Source organism: Misgurnus anguillicaudatus, chromosome 23 (assembly GCF_027580225.2).
Source record: "Misgurnus anguillicaudatus chromosome 23, ASM2758022v2, whole genome shotgun sequence".
Taxonomy (NCBI): Eukaryota; Metazoa; Chordata; class Actinopteri; order Cypriniformes; family Cobitidae; genus Misgurnus; species Misgurnus anguillicaudatus.
In genome coordinates, this window is record NC_073359.2 from 15,574,774 (window position 1) to 15,595,587 (window position 20,814).

General features: G+C 40.2%; 1 protein-coding gene and 2 long non-coding RNA genes across 3 annotated transcripts; 2 read left to right on the top strand and 1 right to left on the bottom strand.

Annotated features, from left to right (window-relative positions):
- Positions 1-1,778: 1,778 nt before the first annotated feature.
- On the top strand, positions 1,779-5,373 carry LOC141359447 (uncharacterized). Its single transcript, XR_012365895.1, has 3 exons — positions 1,779-2,607; positions 3,000-3,028; positions 3,132-5,373. It is a non-coding gene; the product is annotated as an uncharacterized lncRNA (long non-coding RNA).
- Positions 5,374-5,397: 24 nt separating this feature from the next.
- On the top strand, positions 5,398-7,530 carry LOC141359448 (uncharacterized). The gene is made up of 2 exons (XR_012365896.1): positions 5,398-6,126; positions 6,597-7,530. It is a non-coding gene; the product is annotated as an uncharacterized lncRNA (long non-coding RNA).
- A 5,364-nt stretch (positions 7,531-12,894) lies between these two features.
- LOC129453314 (uncharacterized) lies at positions 12,895-20,089 on the bottom strand. The gene is made up of 17 exons (XM_055217515.2): positions 19,872-20,089; positions 17,876-19,775; positions 17,103-17,624; positions 16,866-16,988; positions 16,730-16,759; positions 16,536-16,612; positions 16,384-16,458; positions 16,188-16,262; positions 15,922-16,011; positions 15,420-15,461; positions 15,286-15,334; positions 14,867-15,129; positions 14,338-14,379; positions 13,704-13,864; positions 13,519-13,583; positions 13,333-13,433; positions 12,895-13,151 (listed from the first exon to the last, which is right to left on the bottom strand). The coding sequence occupies exons 6-15, from the start codon at positions 16,549-16,551 to the stop codon at positions 13,524-13,526; spliced, it is 873 nt and encodes a 290-aa protein (XP_055073490.2). The 5' UTR covers positions 16,552-16,612; positions 16,730-16,759; positions 16,866-16,988; positions 17,103-17,624; positions 17,876-19,775; positions 19,872-20,089; the 3' UTR covers positions 12,895-13,151; positions 13,333-13,433; positions 13,519-13,523.
- Positions 20,090-20,814: the final 725 nt, after the last annotated feature.

The window sequence follows — 20,814 nt, forward strand, 5'->3', positions numbered from 1 at the left end:
AAAACAGCGTGGGCATCATGTCCTCTGCTTGAGACGATCGCCGATAGCAGCAACACGATGTAAATTACCAGCCAGGACTTTAAGAATTCCATGTTAAAGCTGCTCGTTTTGTTGTTGACAATCAGACCTATCACATTGACGTTTTTTAGACGAAGTTAATGGACAAACAAAGTTAATGAACAAACAAACAGGAAAACCACCTGACGTGAAGCGCTGGGTCAGCGGATGTACCGCGCCCCGGAAGCGCCGCAGTCGGATGACGTCAAAGTACCGCGAGAGCTCTTTAAGAAATCTTACGGAGTAGTTTTATTTCGACTCGCTCTCGCGGTACTCTGACGTCATCCGACTGCGGTGCCCCATAAAGTCAGTGATGCGGCGGACTGTTATTTGTCCAAACACACAGAAGTTACACAGAGATCGTTGTATTCTTTATATAATTGGCTACATGTTTTGTCTATCAATATTTTCCATGAAGTCTTTGGCTGATGGAGGAACGAGCGAGCGATTGGTAACATCTCTTAAGGACTTCACGTTTTCGACGGTGCTGTTTTTGGATTATCTATTTTAAATACAAACTTTGAAGGCGGGTTCATGTGTTTAATACCGGAGTGTAATCTGATATACCCTTACATGTTAAGATGTAAATAGTCCTCAGATTGTATATTATATTGTATTACCAGAAGTTCATGCGAAAAAGACTATATATCTATATTTCACGGATTATACGCATTTGTGGACAAAATCATTGGAAAATTCACACATCTGAAACGCACTGGATTCGACTTGTGATCCCCGCAAAGGTAACATTAAAAGTCCTGTTTATTTTTGCATTTTGTCATTCGGACTTCTGTAATAAAATACTACATATGATGGTAGAACCTCTGTATCTCAAAACGGCTTTACAGGGGGTATGGCTTAGCTAAATGAGATGTAAATGAGCCCTATTGTCTCTCCAGCCAGGGAAAAGGGAAAGTGTTAACTTTTTTCTTTCTCAAATTTCTCAGCATTCTCTTTCTTGAATGTGTTACATTCAAATGGCCACAACTTCTCCAAATCTTATCAGATTTCCATGTGTTACACATCGTTGGAAAGCTTAGAATCTGCACTTTCAGAATCTATGAATAACTCAAAATGCCCCAGATCCGACTTGTGTCCCTACTTTCCGTGACTGGTCACATATGAAACCAAATTCATTCACATACTATAATGAAATGCTCACACACATACAAGTGAAATGCTTTTACAAACACAACTGAAACGCTCTCACACATACAACTGAAAATATTACATTCAAAAACACAACTGAAATGCTCACACACACACAACTGAGATGCTCTCATACATACAATTGAAAATATAACGCTCACACAAACACAACTGAAACGCTCTCACACACACAACTGAAACGCTCTCACACATACAACTGAAACGCTCTCACACATACAACTGAAACGCTCTCACACACACACACAACTGAAACGCTCTCACACACACAACTGAAACGCTCTCACACACACAACTAAAACGCTCTCACACACACAACTGAAACGCTCTCACACACACAACTGAAACGCTCTCATACATACAACTGAAACGCTCTCACACACACAACTGAACCGCTCTCACACATACAACTGAAATGCTCTCACACACACAACTGAAACGCTCTCACACACACAACTGAAACGCTCTCACACACACAACTGAAACGCTCTCACACACACAACTGAAACACTCTCACACATACAACTGAAACGCTCTCACACATACAACTGAAACGCTCTCACACATACAACTGAAACGCTCTCACACACACAACTGAACCGCTCTCACACATACAACTGAAATGCTTTCACACACACAACTGAAACGCTCTCACACACACAACTGAAAAGCTCTCACACACAAAACTGAAAAGCATTTCAGTATGTTGTGTGAAAGCATTTCAGTATGTTGTGTGAAAGCATTTCAGTATGTTGTGTGAAAGCATTTCAGTATGTTGTGTAAAAGCATTTCAGTATGTTGTGTAAAAGCATTTCAGTATGTTGTGTAAAAGCATTTCAGTATGTTGTGTAAAAGCATTTCAGTATGTTCTGTGAAAGCATTTCAGTATGTTCTGTGAAAGCATTTCAGTATGTTGTGTAAAAGCATTTCAGTATGTTGTGTAAAAGCATTTCAGTATGTTGTGTAAAAGCATTTCAGTATGTTGTGTAAAAGCATTTCAGTATGTTGTGTATAAGCATTTCAGTATGTTCTGTGAAAGCATTTCAGTTGAAACGGAAGCTGGTTGAAGTCTCCAGTCCAGTTGGTGGCAGTAGTGCACCTCAAGAGACCGAGTGTGGGCGAGAGAGAACGAGTGTGCGGGTAAAGGATCAAATAAACATACTGAACCATTTTAACTTGTACGGTAGCATTAAGTTGAGGTATCCTGCAGTTTTTAAATATGCCTAAAAACTTTTATTATCAATTATAAACTATTGTATGGAGTCAAGGGATTGGGGGCGTATACAACTCGCCTGCGTGTGTTGCGTCATCAGCTTGAATCGCAGACGCAGAGTGAGGTGGAGCTGAATCAGACAAGAGACATGCGGCTGGATCAAAGTTACGGTATGTGTAAATTATTGTTTTCTTTTAATTCGCCAGTATTAAAATGGCGTTTAGTTAACTAAATGAACACGTTTACTCAAATTAAAGAAGTTAGGACTAATCAACGCAGTGATTTTATTAGCAGTACACTTGCGGGCAGACAAGATAAGTAGAAATAATACTTCTGTACTTTTACTAGGATAAAGCCATGTTTTGATTAGCATTTGTATTACAAAATTATGGTTAAACTGTAGGGCCATGGTAAATTCGTGGTTACTACGGTTTTTAAAATACCATAGTTAAACTGCTTTAGTGTTTTATGGGTCGTGGCACATCATTATGAGTCCTTTGTTATTGTCACATTAGTTTGTGTTTCTGAGTTTGTAACCGCATGTTTACTCTGTCTCTCACAGGCAGAGGACACACTTTGTATGGCTTGATGGTAAGTGTCTTAGTACTGTAGAAAAGATTGCTTATGCTAACTTGTGTAACCTTTTCATGAACATATAAAATATCTAATAATTCTGTTGTTGTATGTGTTCCAGGTGTTGTGAACTGGAAGAAATAAAACATTCAAGGCTCCTCCGACAAGAATTATCCTCTTTGAAAGTTTTACGTTCGTTGAATTAAAGTTTATTTGACTCCATTTTCATTGTTTTTATTTCATATATTATTTATAATTGTAAAGCAAAATATAGCTGTAGACAGCGATACGGGGCCAAGCAACAATGGTCCTGCAACACGCAACGAAGCTGAAAGGACATGCAATTGAAGAATGCAATGTAGCAGATATGTATGGGAACTATCAGCACACAGGACTCAGAGATGAGAATGAACATAATGAAAAAATAAAAATTTTGAAGTATAATATTTATTTGCATGCTGAAAGAAGGACCGATTAGTCCAATGCTGACCTAGAAAACAATTGAACCACCAAAGCATCATACATGTTACACATGAGACTTAAACCAAAAGAGCACAAACGAAATAAAACCTGTAAAAATAATAAAGTAAAATACAAATAATGAATTGAAGCTTTTGACTCTTAAGTAAGAGACTTCAATTGCTGCCCTAGCCAGGATTTGAACCCATGATCTCCAGGTTTCATGCCTGTCACTCATCTGGTTCTACTATGAATAAAATATAAGTTTATGAGATTTGTAAATTATTCCATTCCTTTTTTACTCACAATTTCTACTGTGTCCCAACTTTTTCTGTTTTGGGGTTGTATGTATTTGTATATAAAGACAGTTTATACAAATTTGTAAAAAAGTTTTTTAGATAATTCCTGCCTACCCTGCCTTTAAAACTTCTTAACACGCACCGGCCCGGCGGCGGGCCCTAGGGGGCGTTTTTACGTGTTTTTGTACTTTGTTTAACATCAAATATTCAATCAACAATCATAAACTTTGCATTACTTGAAAGTTTAAACACTCCAAATTCATGTTCTGAGCTTATTTTTGCAATCAATACACTGGTGTGGAAAAGATTAAATGAAATGCAGACGGAATGCATATAAAATTTTTTGTGGGTACTCACATGTCTTGCCATATGGTTCTGATAATTTCTGACAATTCCCAAAAACTTCAACGTACATTGCAAGGTAAGGGTCCACTCTTCAAAAAGCATCCCACGTTTTAATCCAAAACAATGAAAAATAGTGAGAAATCCAGCAATATCCTCCTTTGTTTACATCCGCGCGTCCGCTAAGTATGATCGATCATGTTTATTTTCTATCAAATATCGATTTTTATCAGTGAAAATCCATCTCTTCCTGCTTCGTTAGACTGTTCAGATAAATATCCCGCCCTATTTTTCTGTTTTGTCCAATCAGAAAAGGTTTGACAACTCAAAATCTCATGCGAGCAATGATTTGCCTAGATAGATGTCCTTCAGCTCACCATAGGCTTTTGACTGGATTACACCAAAACAAAGCCAGCCAATGCATAGCCAGCAAAGCTTTGATTGACAGAGGAAGTAACCAATCATGAAACGATTACAAGGATTCAACTTACGTCAGTAAAGTGTACTTCTGCGCAAATCTACAGAAGCGCATGGAGAGAAATGCCCACGCCCCCTCCGTGCGCGTTTGTTTGTTTGGGTAGCATAGCAGCCGGCTAAGCGCTCCGGAGCCGCTGAGAAACCTCTTCAAATGTTAGATATAACATCTCCATTGTGGATCGTGGACTGCAGATGACTTTTTTTGTGTTGAAAGTGTTTTGGAGAAGTTGATAAAGAGCATGATCGCGGAGCAACAATGCAAGACTGGATATAAACAAAGCGCGTCGTCAAGGAGAGATGGACCGGATTATTAGCTCAGCTGCTCTCGCTTGGATAAAGTAAGTGGATTCTTTTGTTGATTATTTATTTTACGTTACATTTCTTGTTTCATGTTAGCTGTTTTGATTATAAAGTAGCACTGGAGATGACTAATATACGAGTTTTACATGGTTTCGTTTTTCTGACATGTTATATAAATGCATCATATTTATAGCTAACGTTATATGAATCCAATGCACAGGATATACAAACTAAAAACTAGATAATAAGATATGTGGTGGAAAATATGAGTATTACCAGCTGAGAAATATAGGTTATTTGGCAAACATAAGACATTTGTAATTATAAATAAATATATTCATGTAATGTGTGTGTGTTTGTGTATATGTATTATGTTCATGTATATTACATCATAGTTTCTCATACAAATAGTTGTATGTCTCTAACTTTTGACTCAAACTAAAATCCTCTCTTGCTTTGTGTGTGTGTGATGTGATGTGAAACAAGACTTCAGCTGACACAGGACTGGAATCTGGAGTGCATTCATGAGCGACCACATTCAAAATAGCAAGTATTTTGTTATAATGTGCAAATGATTTTTTCTGAAATAGTTTTTTCTATGTGCTTTGGTGGGCAGAGAAGTTCTGAATTGATATACATCATGTAATATGTAGTCCTGACTCATTTTCTTTTTATAATCATGTCATTTTGTTATCATGTGTATATTTGGAGTTTCCAAGTGCACTTTTTCTGAAAGGACGCCTGGACTTTTTTGAAATAAAAGCTCACAGAAACAACATTTTTTGGAGTATCATTCTCAAATTTGAATCACAGCATGGTCAGACATTCAGTTCACCTATATGGTGTCCCCAGGTGTCTCACATGACCATTTCATACCTTTTTTGCTAAGTGAATGTTATTTAAAGAAGAACGGAAGTCATTTAATGTATATTTTACCTTGTTTTACTCTGTTTCTTTACTACTCTGAGTTGTTATGACTATTAGGCAACAATATGTCAAGTGTCTAGTTTCAAACAAGACCAGAATTATGAATATAGACCATAGGGTTTAAGAGCTGCAGATGTTTTAGTTTGGAGTTGTCGTTTTTCAGAAAATGCTCAAAAATAGAAGTGCTAGCTAACAGGTTAAGCGAAGCAGTGATGAAGAAAATGTCGAGGATACCGAAGAAGAAAGTGTTTGCAGTGTCGATTTGGAACAAGAGGAAATGTTTTTACACGGTCTTGATCCTTTTTTAGATCGGTAAGTTTCAGCGATCTGTACTGTATTATTCTTACTTTGTATTACATTTGTTTAGTGAAAGACGTTTTATTACTTTGACTATTATACCTTATGAGTGCATTGATGCATCGTGTAATCAAAGTATCATTCAATTGCTAATATTGCTATATAACGTATTTGAAGGAAGACTAGTAACTTGCATGCGCAAATAAGGGCAAAATGTAACAAGCTCTTTCTAACTTGTTATTACAGTAAAAAGTGAGTTTCTAATACAGTTTGTTGTAGCCATAATACAGTTTGTTGTAGCCATTAGCATCACTTAGAAACACTTATGTAAAGCATATGAAACATGTTTTACTGTATGTAGAAAGTAAAAAGTTCTTATTGTGTCAATGGGAGGAAAATGCAGTGAATACGTGATAGTTCGAATGTGTAATATTATCTGTTGCATTAGAAGATGCATTTCTAAACCTATTTGTAAATGTCAATAGGGATGCTGACACTTCTGATGAAGAGTGGTTACCAGAGGCCTCTGGACCACAGACAAATCATTCCTGCCTTTCTAAACATCTTCACCTGCGTTCACCTGTGCCAAGGGAAGAGGAAAGAAAAGGACACAGATAGAATCTCTATCTGACTCACGCAGTACTGTATGGTTGGTGAAAATACAATGCTGTTTTGTGCATGTTTATTTAGAAAAGAAAACTGTACTTTGAGGCAGACTGTTGACAGATTATTGTAAGATAGTATTGTGAATGTGTGCAAATGGCATCACTAGAACAGGTCTGATGGTACATTACTCTGCTATTCATAATCCTAAAGTGTGAACTTTGTGTATGAATAGAGCAGGCATGATGGTACATTACTCTGATAGCCATAATCCTAAAGTGTGAATTTTGTGTATGAATACAGCAGGCATAATGGGACATTACTTTGCTATTCATAATCCTAAAGTGTGAGTTTTGTGTATGAATAGAGCAGGCATGATGGTACATTACTCTGATAGCCATAATCCTAAAGTGTGAATCTTATGTATGAATACAGCAGGGATGATGGGACATTACACTGCTATTCATAATCCTAAAGTGTGAATTTTGTGTATGAAAAGAGCAGGCATAATGGGGTCATTACTTTGCTATTCATAATCCTAAAGTGTGAATTTTGTGTATGAATAGAGCAGGCATGATGGTACATTACACTAATAGTCATAATCCTAAAGTGTAAATGCAATACTTTGTAAATAGTTTGTATTTTTGACTCGTGTCACAGCACTGCCAAGCTATGTGCAATACTTTATCACAGTTTGTTGATAACTACTATATTGTAAACATATAAAAACCTATACATAAATTTGTTCTTTAATGTTGTACATTTTCCTAAACCATGCAAAATTATGTAAGTAAATAAAGACATTGTTTCATTTTATATGAGTAAGTAATTGGGTGTCCTTTTGGAGCCTTCAAATAGCACACCAAGAAAAATGCACATAAATACCTTTTAAAATATATCCAGAAAGTTAGTATTTTCCAGAAAAAACAGTGTATATTATTCTGTCACATACTAAATCAAAATAAAATGTGTGGAAATGGTCAGATAAACATGTTAGACCTCAATGTAGAAGGTGGTAACCAAGTGTCCCTTTGGAGTCTCCAAGTGGCTTTTTTTGGAAAGACACCCAGACATACACTAACAAAAAAGCTTGTAAAAACCTCATTTTTGCTTGTATCAACTTCAAATTTTACAAATAGACTGTCAAGACCTGTGAGTTTAGATCAATTATATTTTCAGGCTCATTTACCACTGGTTGGTTAGTTATTTTGCCATAGAAATGTAAGAATGGATTTTTTTTAAAAGAGAAAAAATCTTGAGCGCTGTATTTCTGCTGCCATATCTATTAAATATTTATTGCTAGAACAGTTCTGCATTTCTAGTAGTGAAATTTGAAGTGTTAGCTTTCAAAAGACACCTTGGTTATGTTTGTAGACAGTAGGATGCATGAGCAACAGCCTTTTTATTTTGGGTATGCCATTTGCCAGAGTGGGGGGGGGGCTGGCTCGACGTCTAAGAGGTTCATTAAAGGTTGTGTCCGTTGCGGCCTCGCAAAGTATCGCTAAATGAATTGCATTTTTGACAGACTAAACATACTCGAAAACCCATGAAATCTTGCACACACGTCAGAAGTGGCACAAATTTACATGTGGCATAGGCACCAGAAGTGGGCGTGTAGAAATGGCTCGATAGCGCCACCTGCAAAATTCAAAAGAACATCCCCCCCACTACGAAAAACCTACAGATACGAAATTTGGCAGGATCATCTATCACCCCAAGACCCTACAAAAAAGTCTCTTGGAGCTAAGCTCTAAACCCCACAGGAAGTCGGCCTTTTTTATTTTTCACTGTGATTTCTGTGCAAATTTTGTCATTTCCAGCCTTCGTACTTTAACGAACTTCTCCTAGAGATTTTATCAGATCGTCATCATATTTGGTCAATCTCATCTAAAGGCCTTTGCGATGTTAAATTGCAGAGCTTTTGACTTTTCGTTGGAGGGTGTGTCCGTGGCGGCATGACAAAGTTCAGCGTTTTTGCCATGAAACAGGAAGTTGTTATAACTAAGGCATACAATGTCCAATCTGCCACACACTTCACAAGGTTGATAAGAGTCTTGGCCTGAACACATTTCAATGCCAATATTCAGCTTTAGTCATAGCGGCACCTAGAGGTAGCAGGAAATTACATGTTTTACGCTGTGATTTACTGCTCTTAGAGATTTAATCAAATCATCATCATATTTGGTCATACTGATCTTAAGGACTTTAAGATGATATATTGGGAAGATCTTGACTTTTCTTCGAAGGGCGTGTCCGTGGAAGCCTGGCAAAGTGTGATGTTTCACCATGAAACAGGAAGCTGTTGTAATTCAGGCATACATTGTTTGATCTGCTCCAGACTTCACACGTTTGATAAGGGTCCCGGCCTGAACACGTCAATATAACAATAATCAGGTACAGTTGTCACAGGGTGACTATTGTAGGGCGGAACCAAAAGTGGCGGAGATTGGTTCCGCCTGAAGATGGTTTCCGCCCGGACCCGATTTGTAAAACACTTTTACTTCCTGGTCTCCCTGACAACACAATTCGGGGCTTATTAGAAACAGGTGCGCAGGATTAAGGTGGCAACCCACGATTGGAAGAGAAATGAGGACGGACAATATAAATAGACCTGTGAAAGACAACGAGAACAGAGTTGATTTTGGAGTAAGCTCCGCTCCGCCAAGGGCGGATTAAACGTCCACTCCTCTGAAGGCGCCGTTGATCCGGGGATCGCTAAGCGAGGGGAAAGAAGACGGCCGAAGGAGCCGAAAAGAAGGAGTGGAGGCCGTTTATATAAGGAGCACTACAGAGTGGAGTTTGGTCGCGTGTGTGGCTGTGAAGTTGGGCTGTGTATTGTGGCGGTGCAGTAGGAACGTTGCATTGGAGCAGTGAAGCGGGTGTTTTGGACACCAAGACGGAGGACTATTTGGCTTGGCTGAGTATGATTTGAACCTCTGTTGCATTTAAGAATACTGTCTCACTTGTCCTATAGAGGTGTATATGGAACCATTGGATGACAGCTATTGGATTGTGTGTTACAGCCTCCAGCCCTCTAAGGGAGGAGAACAACGAGTCAGTTACCCGTAGACGTACTTACCGTACCCACTGCTGCCGCCCCCTGCAAGTAAGGAACATTACGGTTAAAGGTGCAGTGTGATCTTGTGTTACAGCCCCCAGCCCTCTAAAGGAGGAGAACGACGAGTCAGTTACCCATAGACATACTTACTGTACCCACTGCTGTCGCCTCCTGCAAGTAAGAAACATTACAGTTAAAGGTGCAGTGTGATCTTGTGTTACAGCCCCCAGCCCCCCCTACAGGAAGAAAACGATGAGTCAGTTACCTGTAAATGTACCTACCGTACCCACTGCTGCCGCCTCCCGCAAGTAAGGAATATTTACAGTTAAAGGTGAAGTGTGATCTTGTATTACAGCTCCGAGCCCCCCTCCCCCTAAAAGAGGAAAAGGACTGCACAGTTACCTGGAAGCTACTCACCACATCCACGGTTAGCAACCACCTTTAAAAGGAGGAGAAGACCACGGGCTCGACCTCCGACGAATACTTACCGGATCCACTGCCATCAGCTGACTGTAAGAGAGAGAGAAAAAGTTACAATTAATCACAAAGAAACCATTCTGTGTTGCAGACGTGCACCCGTGGGTTAAGGAGTACGGACCATACTTATAATCCATTCCCTTTGAGGTTCTGCCTCCAGGATAACGGAGGGCGCCACGGATAGAAGAAACCCCAAAAGGCTCCGTCCCCTCCCCTTTAAAGGAAGTCCTGCCTGGAGGCCAGAAGAGGCTTTTATTGTTTTAAGTCCCCTTCCCCCTTTCCAATTTACCATTTTAAATAATTTAAATAAAGTTTATTTTAAATTTCATCCTTACCTTGTGTGTCTGGTCATTGGGGTGGCATTGGGACCTCCTCGAGGTGAAAACTAGGAAGTGGCGTGACCCTTTAGGTATCTCGGGTCCGTCCCGACCTGTGACAGATTTTGGCGTAGTCGGCAGGATCCACCTCGGGTTGAGTGACCAAGGCCCCCCAATGGCCTACCACGTTTTTTTAAAAGACCCCACTTAATTGTACCAGTCCCCAAAAATCCGTTCTCGGGACGAAGATGGTTTCCGCCCGGACCCGATTTTTAAAACACTTTTACTTCCTGGTCTCCCTGACAACACAATTCGGGGCTTATTAGAAACAGGTGCGCAGGATTAAGGTGGCAACCCACGATTGGAAGAGAAATGAGGACGGGCAATATAAATAGATCTGTGAAACACAACGAGAACAGAGTTGATTTTGGAGTAAGCTCCGCTCCGCCAAGGGCGGATTAAACGTCCACTCCTCTGAAGGCGCCGTTGATCCGGGGATCGCTAAGTGAGCGGAAAGAAGACGACAGAAGGAGCCGAAAAGAAGGAGTGGAGGCCGTTTATATAAGGAGCACTACAGAGTGGAGTTTGGTCGCATGTGTGGCTGTGAAGTTGGGCTGTGTATTGTGGCGGTGCAGTAGGAACGTTGCATTGGAGCAGTGAAGCGGGTGTTTTGGACACCAAGACGGAGGACTATTTGGCTCGGCTGAGAATGATTTGAACCTCTGTTGCATTTAAGAATACTGTCTCACTTGTCCTATACAAGTGTATGTGGAACCATTGGATGACAGCTATTGGATTATTTGTTACAGCCTCCAGCCCTCTAAGGGAGGAGAACGACGAGTCAGTTATCCGTAGACGTACTTACCGTACCCACTGCTGCCGCCTCCTGCAAGTAAGAAGAATTACAGTTAAAAGGTGAAGTGTGCTCTTGTGTTACAGCCCCCAGCCCTCTAAAGGAGGAGAACGACGAGTCAGTTACCCGTAGACGTACTTACCGTACCCACTGCTGCCGCCTCCTGCAAGTAAGAAACATTACAGTTAAAGGTGCAGTGTGATCTTGTATTACAGCTCCGAGCCCCCCTCCCCCTAAAAGAGGAAAACGACTGCACAGTTACCTGGAAGCTACTCACCACATCCACGGTTAGCAACCACCTTTGAAAGGAGGAGAAGACCACGGGCTCGACCTCCGACGAATACTTACCGGATCCACTGCCATCAGCTGACTGTAAGAGAGAGAGAAAAAGTTACAATTAATCACAAAGAAACCACTCTGTGTTGCAGACGTGCACCCGTGGATCAAGGACCATACTCACAGTCTATTCCCTTTGAAGTTCTGCCTCCAGGATAATGGAGGGCGCCACGGATAGAAGAAACCCCAAAAGGCCCCGTCCCCTCCCCTTTAAAGGAAGTCCTGCCTGGAGGCCAGAAGAGGCTTTTATTGTTTTAAGTCCCCTTCCCCCTTTCCAATTTACCATTTTAAATAATTTAAATAAAGTTTATTTTAAATTTCATCCTTACCTTGTGTGTCTGGTCATTGGGGTGGCATTGGGACCTCCTCGAGGTGAAAACTAGGAAGGGGCGTGACCCTTTAGCTATCTCGGGTCCGTCCCGACCTGTGACACAGTCAAAGCGCCACCTGCTGCACACAGGCGGTGTGGCACATCAATTTTCCTTTAAATATCCACCTACCCACTGCGCAAAGTGACATCGGAATGACGTCTTTTTCACATAATTTTTGGACGTCCGAAACCGGTCCGTAAAAGGGGTTGTTTTGTACGCCAGGCGACGTCTTTTTTTTAACGTCTTCCGCACGTCTAATGATGACGTACGTAGGACGTCCGTATAAGGTCTATTTATAGTCCAAATGTGGTCATTGTGGACGTCTTTTCAAAATCAAATTTATACTTATTTTGGATGTGTTTTTTATAACTTCTAACTACTATCCCATGTTTCCATAGGGTGGAGGACATGTTTTCTGTACCAGTACATTTTAGCTTTGATTAGCTTGTTTCAACATGAAATGCATTACACCTTCATATGTATCTCCAGTTATCACCTATCAGACACTTAAATTGAGTTTTTGCAAAATGATCTGGAACAGTATGCCACTTTCTGAAATGGGACTAGATCATTTTTCAAAAACTCCACTCAATTGTCTGAACAGCAGGTGAAAACCGGAGATGCAGACAAAGGTTTAATGCATGTCCTGTTGAAACTAGCTGTTGAGCCAAACAAAGCTACAGGACAATTAACTGGCACAGAAACATGTCCTCCACCCTATGGAAACACAGGACTACATACAATACTACAAAAAAAATCACATTTCAATAACACCATTTTCATCTTTATTCAAAAATACATTGTATTGAATGACATCAGAACGACACCACACATATCAAACAGTTATGAATTAATTTTTAGATTGTAATTTCATTGAACTCTTAATTCAAGTCCTGTAGTCTTGGCTAATCAGGGCATAGTGAATCCTCCACCTCCCAGTCTTTGCGGCGCATGCTTGAGGTGCTCATCAACGATCATCTTGAGGTACTCCTCAGTGGCTGCCAAATCAAATTTCATGATCCCTTCTATCAAAAACAGAATAAATTGTTTAGATATATGCAAAGGCAATCTGCAAAAATGAATACATTTTATTGATATATTAAGATAAAGCAATGCCAACTTTCTAAGTCAGATGGGAACATATTTTTTCCCAAATTTATTCTGTATATGCATTTATAGACTGGTCAAAATGAAACTGGGGTTTACCTTTTATAGCTCTATAAGCCTTTGTTCCCTCTAAAGGACGTTTCCCCCTTTTCCCCTTGCCCTTCAAATTAAATTTGGCCATGAGACTGTTGGTGAAGAGCCTAAAGAAAAATAAATTAATGTGAAGGATATATATATATATATATTTAAAGGCAAATGAGCACATGCAAAAAATGTTGTACATACCTGTTTTACACTTTGTGGACACAGTCCTTGGTGTTTCGCCCACCAATTCTTGAAATTTGCAGCACCTGTTCGTATAAATCCACAATAAAGTTGACTGATACTCCCCAGAGGAATCTAACAGTGTGCGAGTGCACTGTATTATTTTGTTCTAGGCTATCAATTACTTTCACACTTGTAAAACCTACCAGGATATCAAAGGCCTTTGCATCACAAAGGCGTTGCTCCTGTATCTCAAAGTCCTCCATGGTGTCAATCCTCTCTATATGGACAGCTGAAGAGGCAGGTTGCGTTTCCTTCAGGCGATGGTGGATGTCGATTAGTAGGCTCAGGACCTTCTTCTGAAACACTAAAATAAAACATTTGTTAATTATAATGCCCCAATTACAATAGCAAGCTAAGCTAGTTAACAATTGTTTTTGTAATCAGCTTCAGTGTTTGTTATTGGTACAGCAGTGTTGGAGAAACAAAAGTCCAAAGATATGTAATCAATTGACATGATAAAACAAAACCACAGCTAAAATTGAAAAGCAGTTTCTGTGGACAGAGAGAACAGTGCAGGAAGAGATTGTGTAAAACCTAACAGTTAACTTGACTCAAACAATTTAAGGAAACTGGTGTCTTAAACCATTTAATTTTTAAAACGCATACATTTGAGTACTGTGAACTTCAGCATATGACTCAAGTTCACAATACTGAAATGTATGCGTTTTAAAAGTTGGTTTCATGCAACCGGTTTCCTTTAATGGTTTGAGTTGAGTCAACTTTTAGGTTTTACAGTGTATTAAAAGGGTCTAATCCACTGCCAATATCGATACTTACCACCCCATGGCAATGGAAAGTCCCATCTCCCACTGTTAGTCACTACATGTGGAAAAAAAAACTGTTAGAGAACATAACAGATTTATTAAAAGTTAAGCATTAACTCAGCAATAAACATCTATAAAACTTGCTTAAAGGCGGAGTCCACGATGTTTGAAAAACGCGTTGGAAAAGGAGACGGGCCGACTACCAAAACACACTTATAGCCAATCAAATCAAATCAAATGCCGGGTTGCGTATGTGTGGGGCGGGTCTATCAACAGAAGGTCCAGATTCTATTGGGGTAGGGGCGTGTTTGTTTAGGTGATTTCAAATATCAAAAATGATTTCAAACATAATGTACTCAGCCTTTAACTGCAAAGTAGTTTAAAGAAGACATCAAGTTAAAGTAACTTTTGCAATTAATTATTATTAATTTTCATCAAAGCAATGTTTGCACTGTGTAACAGGAAGCCAGGTTGAAAAGATCACCACCTCAATAACAAAATCATCCTAATTGAGCGCAGTAGGAATGCAGGTGACAACTCACCATGCCTGTCATAGGGGGGGCTGCAGAGATCACTGCGCTGAGCTCTTTGATCATGTCTGGACCTGGCCGGGGAACTGGGGGCATCACTACGGGATCGGTCATCACATCGCTGTGCTCTTTGTTCATGTCTGGACCTGGCCGGGGGACTGAGGGCATGACTACGTGACCGGTTATTACTGTGCTGTGACCCATCATGTCTGGACCTGAAGGTGTGACTCAAATAATCACTGTTCCATGACCTTATGGTGGATCCACTGCTGGACCTAGTAACATTTAAATTTAATTAATTGGCCATACATTTATAACTGACAATAACATGCCATGTTTTAACACTAAAACAGACTAGCCCCTACTGGTTGACCAACAAGTAGAAGCCAGGCACTACTAAGGCTGTGCTGTGCCCTGTCCTGCTTCTTTACCTGGAGCGATACATATCCCTCGCATGACCTCTTGCTGCATGACGAGATACTGAAAAACACAGTAAATTCTTACAATTCACAAGGCCTGACAAAACACAACAGTGACTGTTAACTGTGATGAGATGAATACTCACAGGGTGTCAAAAGATCCATGCTCCGAGGCGCTGTGCTGGCGTCTTGACCGTAAAGAAAACAAAAAATGTTCAAAGATGTTCAAGTGTTGAAATGAAACAAAGTCTAAGAATTGGCACACTCCACTTCTCTAAGGCAGACAAGTGTGAAACATGTCATTAAGCCAGTAAAAGAAATAATTTCCAAACTTGATTCTCAAGCAGTAAGTAGACTTATTATTTTTCAATTTATACTTCAGTGTCAAACTCCCACCATATCTATGTCAAACGCTGTGTGTAGCACACATATCCTTCAGCATACCCTGACGTGCACCTCTTCAAAAATGTAACAAAGCGTCAATTCTATGCGGACACAAGCGCTGTGATTGGTCTGCTTGAACCCCTCTCTCAGGTTTCACCTGCTCCCTTCTGCATGTGTAATTGCGCGTAAACATGGACAACAACACAGAAATATAAATTAAAATGGTGACTTTGGGTTGGTGCAACGGATACACTGAATACTCACTGGAAATGTCCTTGCGCTGAGATCTGGCTGCACATTTCTCCAGGCCAGAGAAGGCCTCCACCACACCATGCAAGGTTTCAGTTACAGAGTCTGAAACACATGGGTCAGCCTTGTAAGTATGGTCATGTTGCATATACCAAGTTAATAATGAAATACTTCAGGCAGTGCTACGCTTCATTAACAAGCAGTGAGAACCTACTGTTTCTGAATGGACTACGACTTTATGCAGTACTATGGATGGTGCAAGGACAAAAGTAAATACTTACTGAAAGGAGACATTTCACTGTCCCGGGGATTGTCTGCACGCTGCACTTGGCCAGACATGTCTCCATCTTTATGTACTACAATACATGAATGAGCCAGTGACAATTTGCATGTATATTTAAAAAAGAAGACCATCTTGAATGGACTACGACTTCGTGCAGTGCAATGTTTTGTGCGACGGGAAAAGTAAACACTCACTTGGAGGGCACATTTCACTGCCCTGAGGACTGCCCGCACACTCTACTTGGCCAGACATGGCTCCATCTTCATGGGCTAAAACACATGAATGAGCCCGTGACTCAATATGTACACAACATTATTATGCTTCATAACTGGTTTTCAGTACTCACAAGTATTGTGCAACATGCTGGCGTCCTCAAGGGGCTGCAGCTTCCTTGGTGCCGTAGGTAGGGGGGTAGCTTGCTGCCTATATGGAGGTAATCATGTACAACTAAGCATACCCATTTCCAAAAATGTATGATCTTAAAAAATGTGATTCATTTTGAAATTGGAATTATAAATTCTTTAAGAAAAAAGCCATTACCCCTGACACTCTCATCAGAATCCGATAATTCTGGCAACAAAAAAAAATAACGTTGATGTGTGAAATTCCACGCACAATGTGTGACAACCGATATGATATTTCAAACCTATAAAGTATTTGAGGACGAAAAACATACCATTTCTAACAAAACCCTCCAGAATTCCTTTTTTAGTGCGCTTCCTCGTCACACTAATAACCTCATCGCCCTCCTCCTCTGCCTGGCTGGTCAGGTTGTAGGTCTCACATTCACGACGCTTATCTAGAAATTAAACAATTCTCATTAAAACAAATCAATTCAACAATATTTTGACATGGTAATGTATTTAATTTTCTATGAATCTTTTTGATGAATAGAAAAAAATTCAAAACTTGCCTGAAGTAATTTTAATTTTTATTAATGAGAATGTCATCCAGTCATCCTGGGGGTTAATTTTATCCTTTATAGCCTTTTCTGTTTTAGAAACACTCAACTTATGTGGCCATCTGACGGTTTTCATTTGTCTGTTGATCCAACTGTCAGGAACTACCCTACTGAAAAATCCAGCTAAGACCAGCATAAGCTGGTGAGCTGGTTTTAGCTGGTCCCCAGCTTGGTTTTAGCTGGTTTTGCTGGTGTAGGAAGCTGGTTTTGCTGGTGTAGCAAGCTGGTCTAGGTGTGTTTTGGTCGCATTTTAAGCTGGTTTAGCTGGACTTAGCTGGTCATGCTGGAATACCAGCTGGCCCACCAGCATGACCAGCTTTGTCAGGCTGGGAGGACCAGCGTAAACCACCTTAAACCAGCTAAAACCAGCTAAAACCAGCTACCAGCTTATGCTGGTTTTAGCTGGATTTTTCAGTAGGGTACACCCTCCTCCTCTTGGGTACCCTCCCTCCAAACAGCCCTCGTGTACATGACCTGGAAAGGAAAAGTTTGATACATTTTAGTTCAAATTTCAGAGGGTTTGGACATGAATGGAAGGGCAATGAGGGATACTGTGGATATTGTGGCAAGAGGACAGAAAGAGTCCCGGTGAGTTGTATGGATGCAGTAAGAAAGGACATGCAGGAGTCACCAAGGAACATACAGAAAGCAAACGGATGGAAATAGGTGATCAGCTATGATGATCCCTGATGAAATCTAGCTAAAAGGGAAACAAAATTGTTAACCTTAATATGTCTGTTCCACACCATGGCGAAGGGGTATGAGGACAAAACCACCAGCTTCAAGTGGGAGGCAGGCCACCTTCCGGAACAGATCCCTTTCTTGCAGTAGTGCATTTTTCATTCTGCAAAGCCCATTTCCTGTGCACACAATGTTCAGTAGTCCAGAGCTGCACGGTTGCTGAAATAATGGTGAAGTGTGACGCTGGTGCAGAATCTCACAAGCAAAAGTCCCATCTGAATTTCTCTGTCGAACAAAAGCAATGCTGTTGTCCCTCAAAAGAAAACAACTGTCCTTTTCTTTAACAGAGGAAAACACTTTAGGGTGTCTTTGGCGATTGTACACTTCTGATTGCTCGATCTCAGACAAACGCCTAGTCACTTGTTCCAAGGGACTTCTCCCATTTCTCACGTGTTTCTTGACTTGTTGCAGGTAATTTTCAAATGGAAAACAGGAAATGTCATTTAAGGAACAGTTGAAGTGGCTGGCATCCTCATGGAGATGAATTAGTGCATGTACATTGTATACAGGAAAGGTCTTGCCATACAGGTCAGCAGAGCACATGACAAAATGTTTGATTAGCTCCTGCGCATACTGGAGATAGGCACTTTGAATCCGCTCATCTGACTCCAGCATGATCGACATGGATACTGTCAAGGACAAGAAATGTTGGTATTTTTCAGGTGACAACACGGCTTTCAAAACAACAGGCCCCGTGTACAGCAAAAACTGCCTTAGTTCAGTGGCTTTCCACCTATCAATTTCTTGTAATCCCCGTGGTTGTCTGGCAAATTCACTTGGCATCTTCCCTCTTAGTGCAATTAGCTTTTGAGAAATTGCATCCTTTTGCCTCACAGAAAGACGACAGACTTTTGGACCACGAGTCAAATAAATTAGCAGGCGCCTAACTACTCCCAGGCAGACGACATGCATGTAATCCAGGACAAAGGAGCTGACACAAGGAATTCCTGCTGCAATGAAGGGGCTGATACCAGTTTGGTGGTTTGTGTACTCCACTCTGGAGAAACCATCATCTGTTCGAGAAGTGCATTCCTGTTCATTGAAAACCACTCTACTTTCAACACGAGTACCTCTGAGAGTTGTGAAAGGTGTTTAATCAAAGGCAGTATGACCCTTAATACATTTCAGATATGCCCTTGCTGGTGCATCACATATCAGAGCATCAATATTGACAGTGTAAGTCTGGCCTTTAAAAGCAATGCCATTGTCCTTGAGATGTTTGTATTCAGTCACAAAGTCATTTAAGTACTCCTCAAGAGGACTTGGCTTGCTTTGTCCACTGAACATGGCTACAATGAAAGAATCAAAATGGCCACACTTCACCAGTATTGGCCAGAATTGGACACCGCTACTTCTGAAGGGTGGGATGCCATCAACATTTACGCTGAGGTGCACATCATTGCTCTCCATCTGACTCAAGTAACGACAGATACCCTTTTCTAAGCCGTAATACTTATACTGGCCACCACATTTAGGCTCTGTTGTGTTGTGCCGTGGTGTAGCAAGGAGTGTCCGGCAATCCACAGGCAATAGGTGCCCTTGCTTTCTTAATATGGGCAGTAGGTCATTAAGTGCTCTGTGTGTCAAATTGTGCTCCAAGGCCCACTGTCTGAGTTCGTCCTCAAAGCTAGTCACTTCAGCTTCATTTGGTTCCTGTTCCGAGTCAGAAGAACAGTAGTCCACATCAGTGTCAAAGTGAAAATCATCTGATGTTCCAAGATCATTGTCACTTATTAAACTATCTGGGGTCCTAGGCACACTATCACTGCTACAACTACTTGGAGCCCCAGGCACACTTTGTCCCTCTTCATCACTGTCAGAATAACGGAGGAGTTGATCTAGTTCTCTTTGGCGTTTTCGCCATTGCCTTACTCGCAAAGTCATCTGTAAACAAAGTCGTTATTTCAAATTAGTTTAGTTTCATTGTTAATTTGACTGGGGCCAGCACAACAGGAGAGAGAATGAAATCACAACACGTACCTTGTTTAGGCCGTTTAACTAATAACAAGGAAAACACCTCACTCCTTACAGCACCTGAGAGACAAAAAATGGGGTAAAAACCTATGGGGAGCCAATTCTGCCATATTCATAAATAAATAAATATATAAATAAATATACAAGGAAATGTAAAAAAAAACAAAAATACAGAAATAAATAAAGAAATATATATACATGGAAATGTAAAAAAACTAAAATAAATGAGTATTTATACCTGTATTTCTTTATTTATGTATAATTGTATTTTTTCACACTATTATTTATTTATTTATTCATTTATTTATACATTTATTTATTTTTACTTTTATTTATTTTCACATTTATTTATGTATAAATGTATTTATGTCTACACGTATTTATTTATACATTTATATATTTCTATATATATTTATTTCCACATTTATTTATTTATACATTTATTTATTTCTTCTTTTCTTCGTCTGTATGCTAATGAGGGGGGCGTGTTTTACCTCAGACTTAGCAATCGATCTTTGAGTGCCAGTGCTGAAGCTTTGAGGCCACAGTGACACCTGGTGGTGTGAAAAGCGAACAAAGTTGCACATGGAGTGAATGACTTGGAGATGTGCAATATCCAAAACCTTATTTCAAGTTTTAAATCATTTTGTGTCACCATAACTGTGTATATATAGGGTCACTATACATAGCATACGTACTGTACTCAGGACACGGCCGTAAATCGCCATCCGGTCGTGATTTCTAAAATGTCTTGGCACACATAAATATCAAAATGCAAGTTTTCAACATATCTGATGACAGACCCTTGTAAGTGGACACTTTAATATGGAAACGCGTGAAATTATGCACTATTAATAACATTTAATGTAAATGCCCTGAAGCATACTGTCCACTTACAAGGGTCTGTCATCAGATATGTTGATAACGTGCATTTTGATATTTATGTGTG

Coding starts and splice junctions, on each gene's coding strand:
- LOC129453314 (XM_055217515.2), bottom strand. Junction 14,380..14,866: donor CCCCCCCTATGACAGGCATG/GTGAGTTGTCAC, acceptor TTCCACATGTAG/TGACTAACAGTGGGAGATGG. Junction 13,584..13,703: donor CAAAGGCCTTTGATATCCTG/GTAGGTTTTACA, acceptor TTATACGAACAG/GTGCTGCAAATTTCAAGAAT.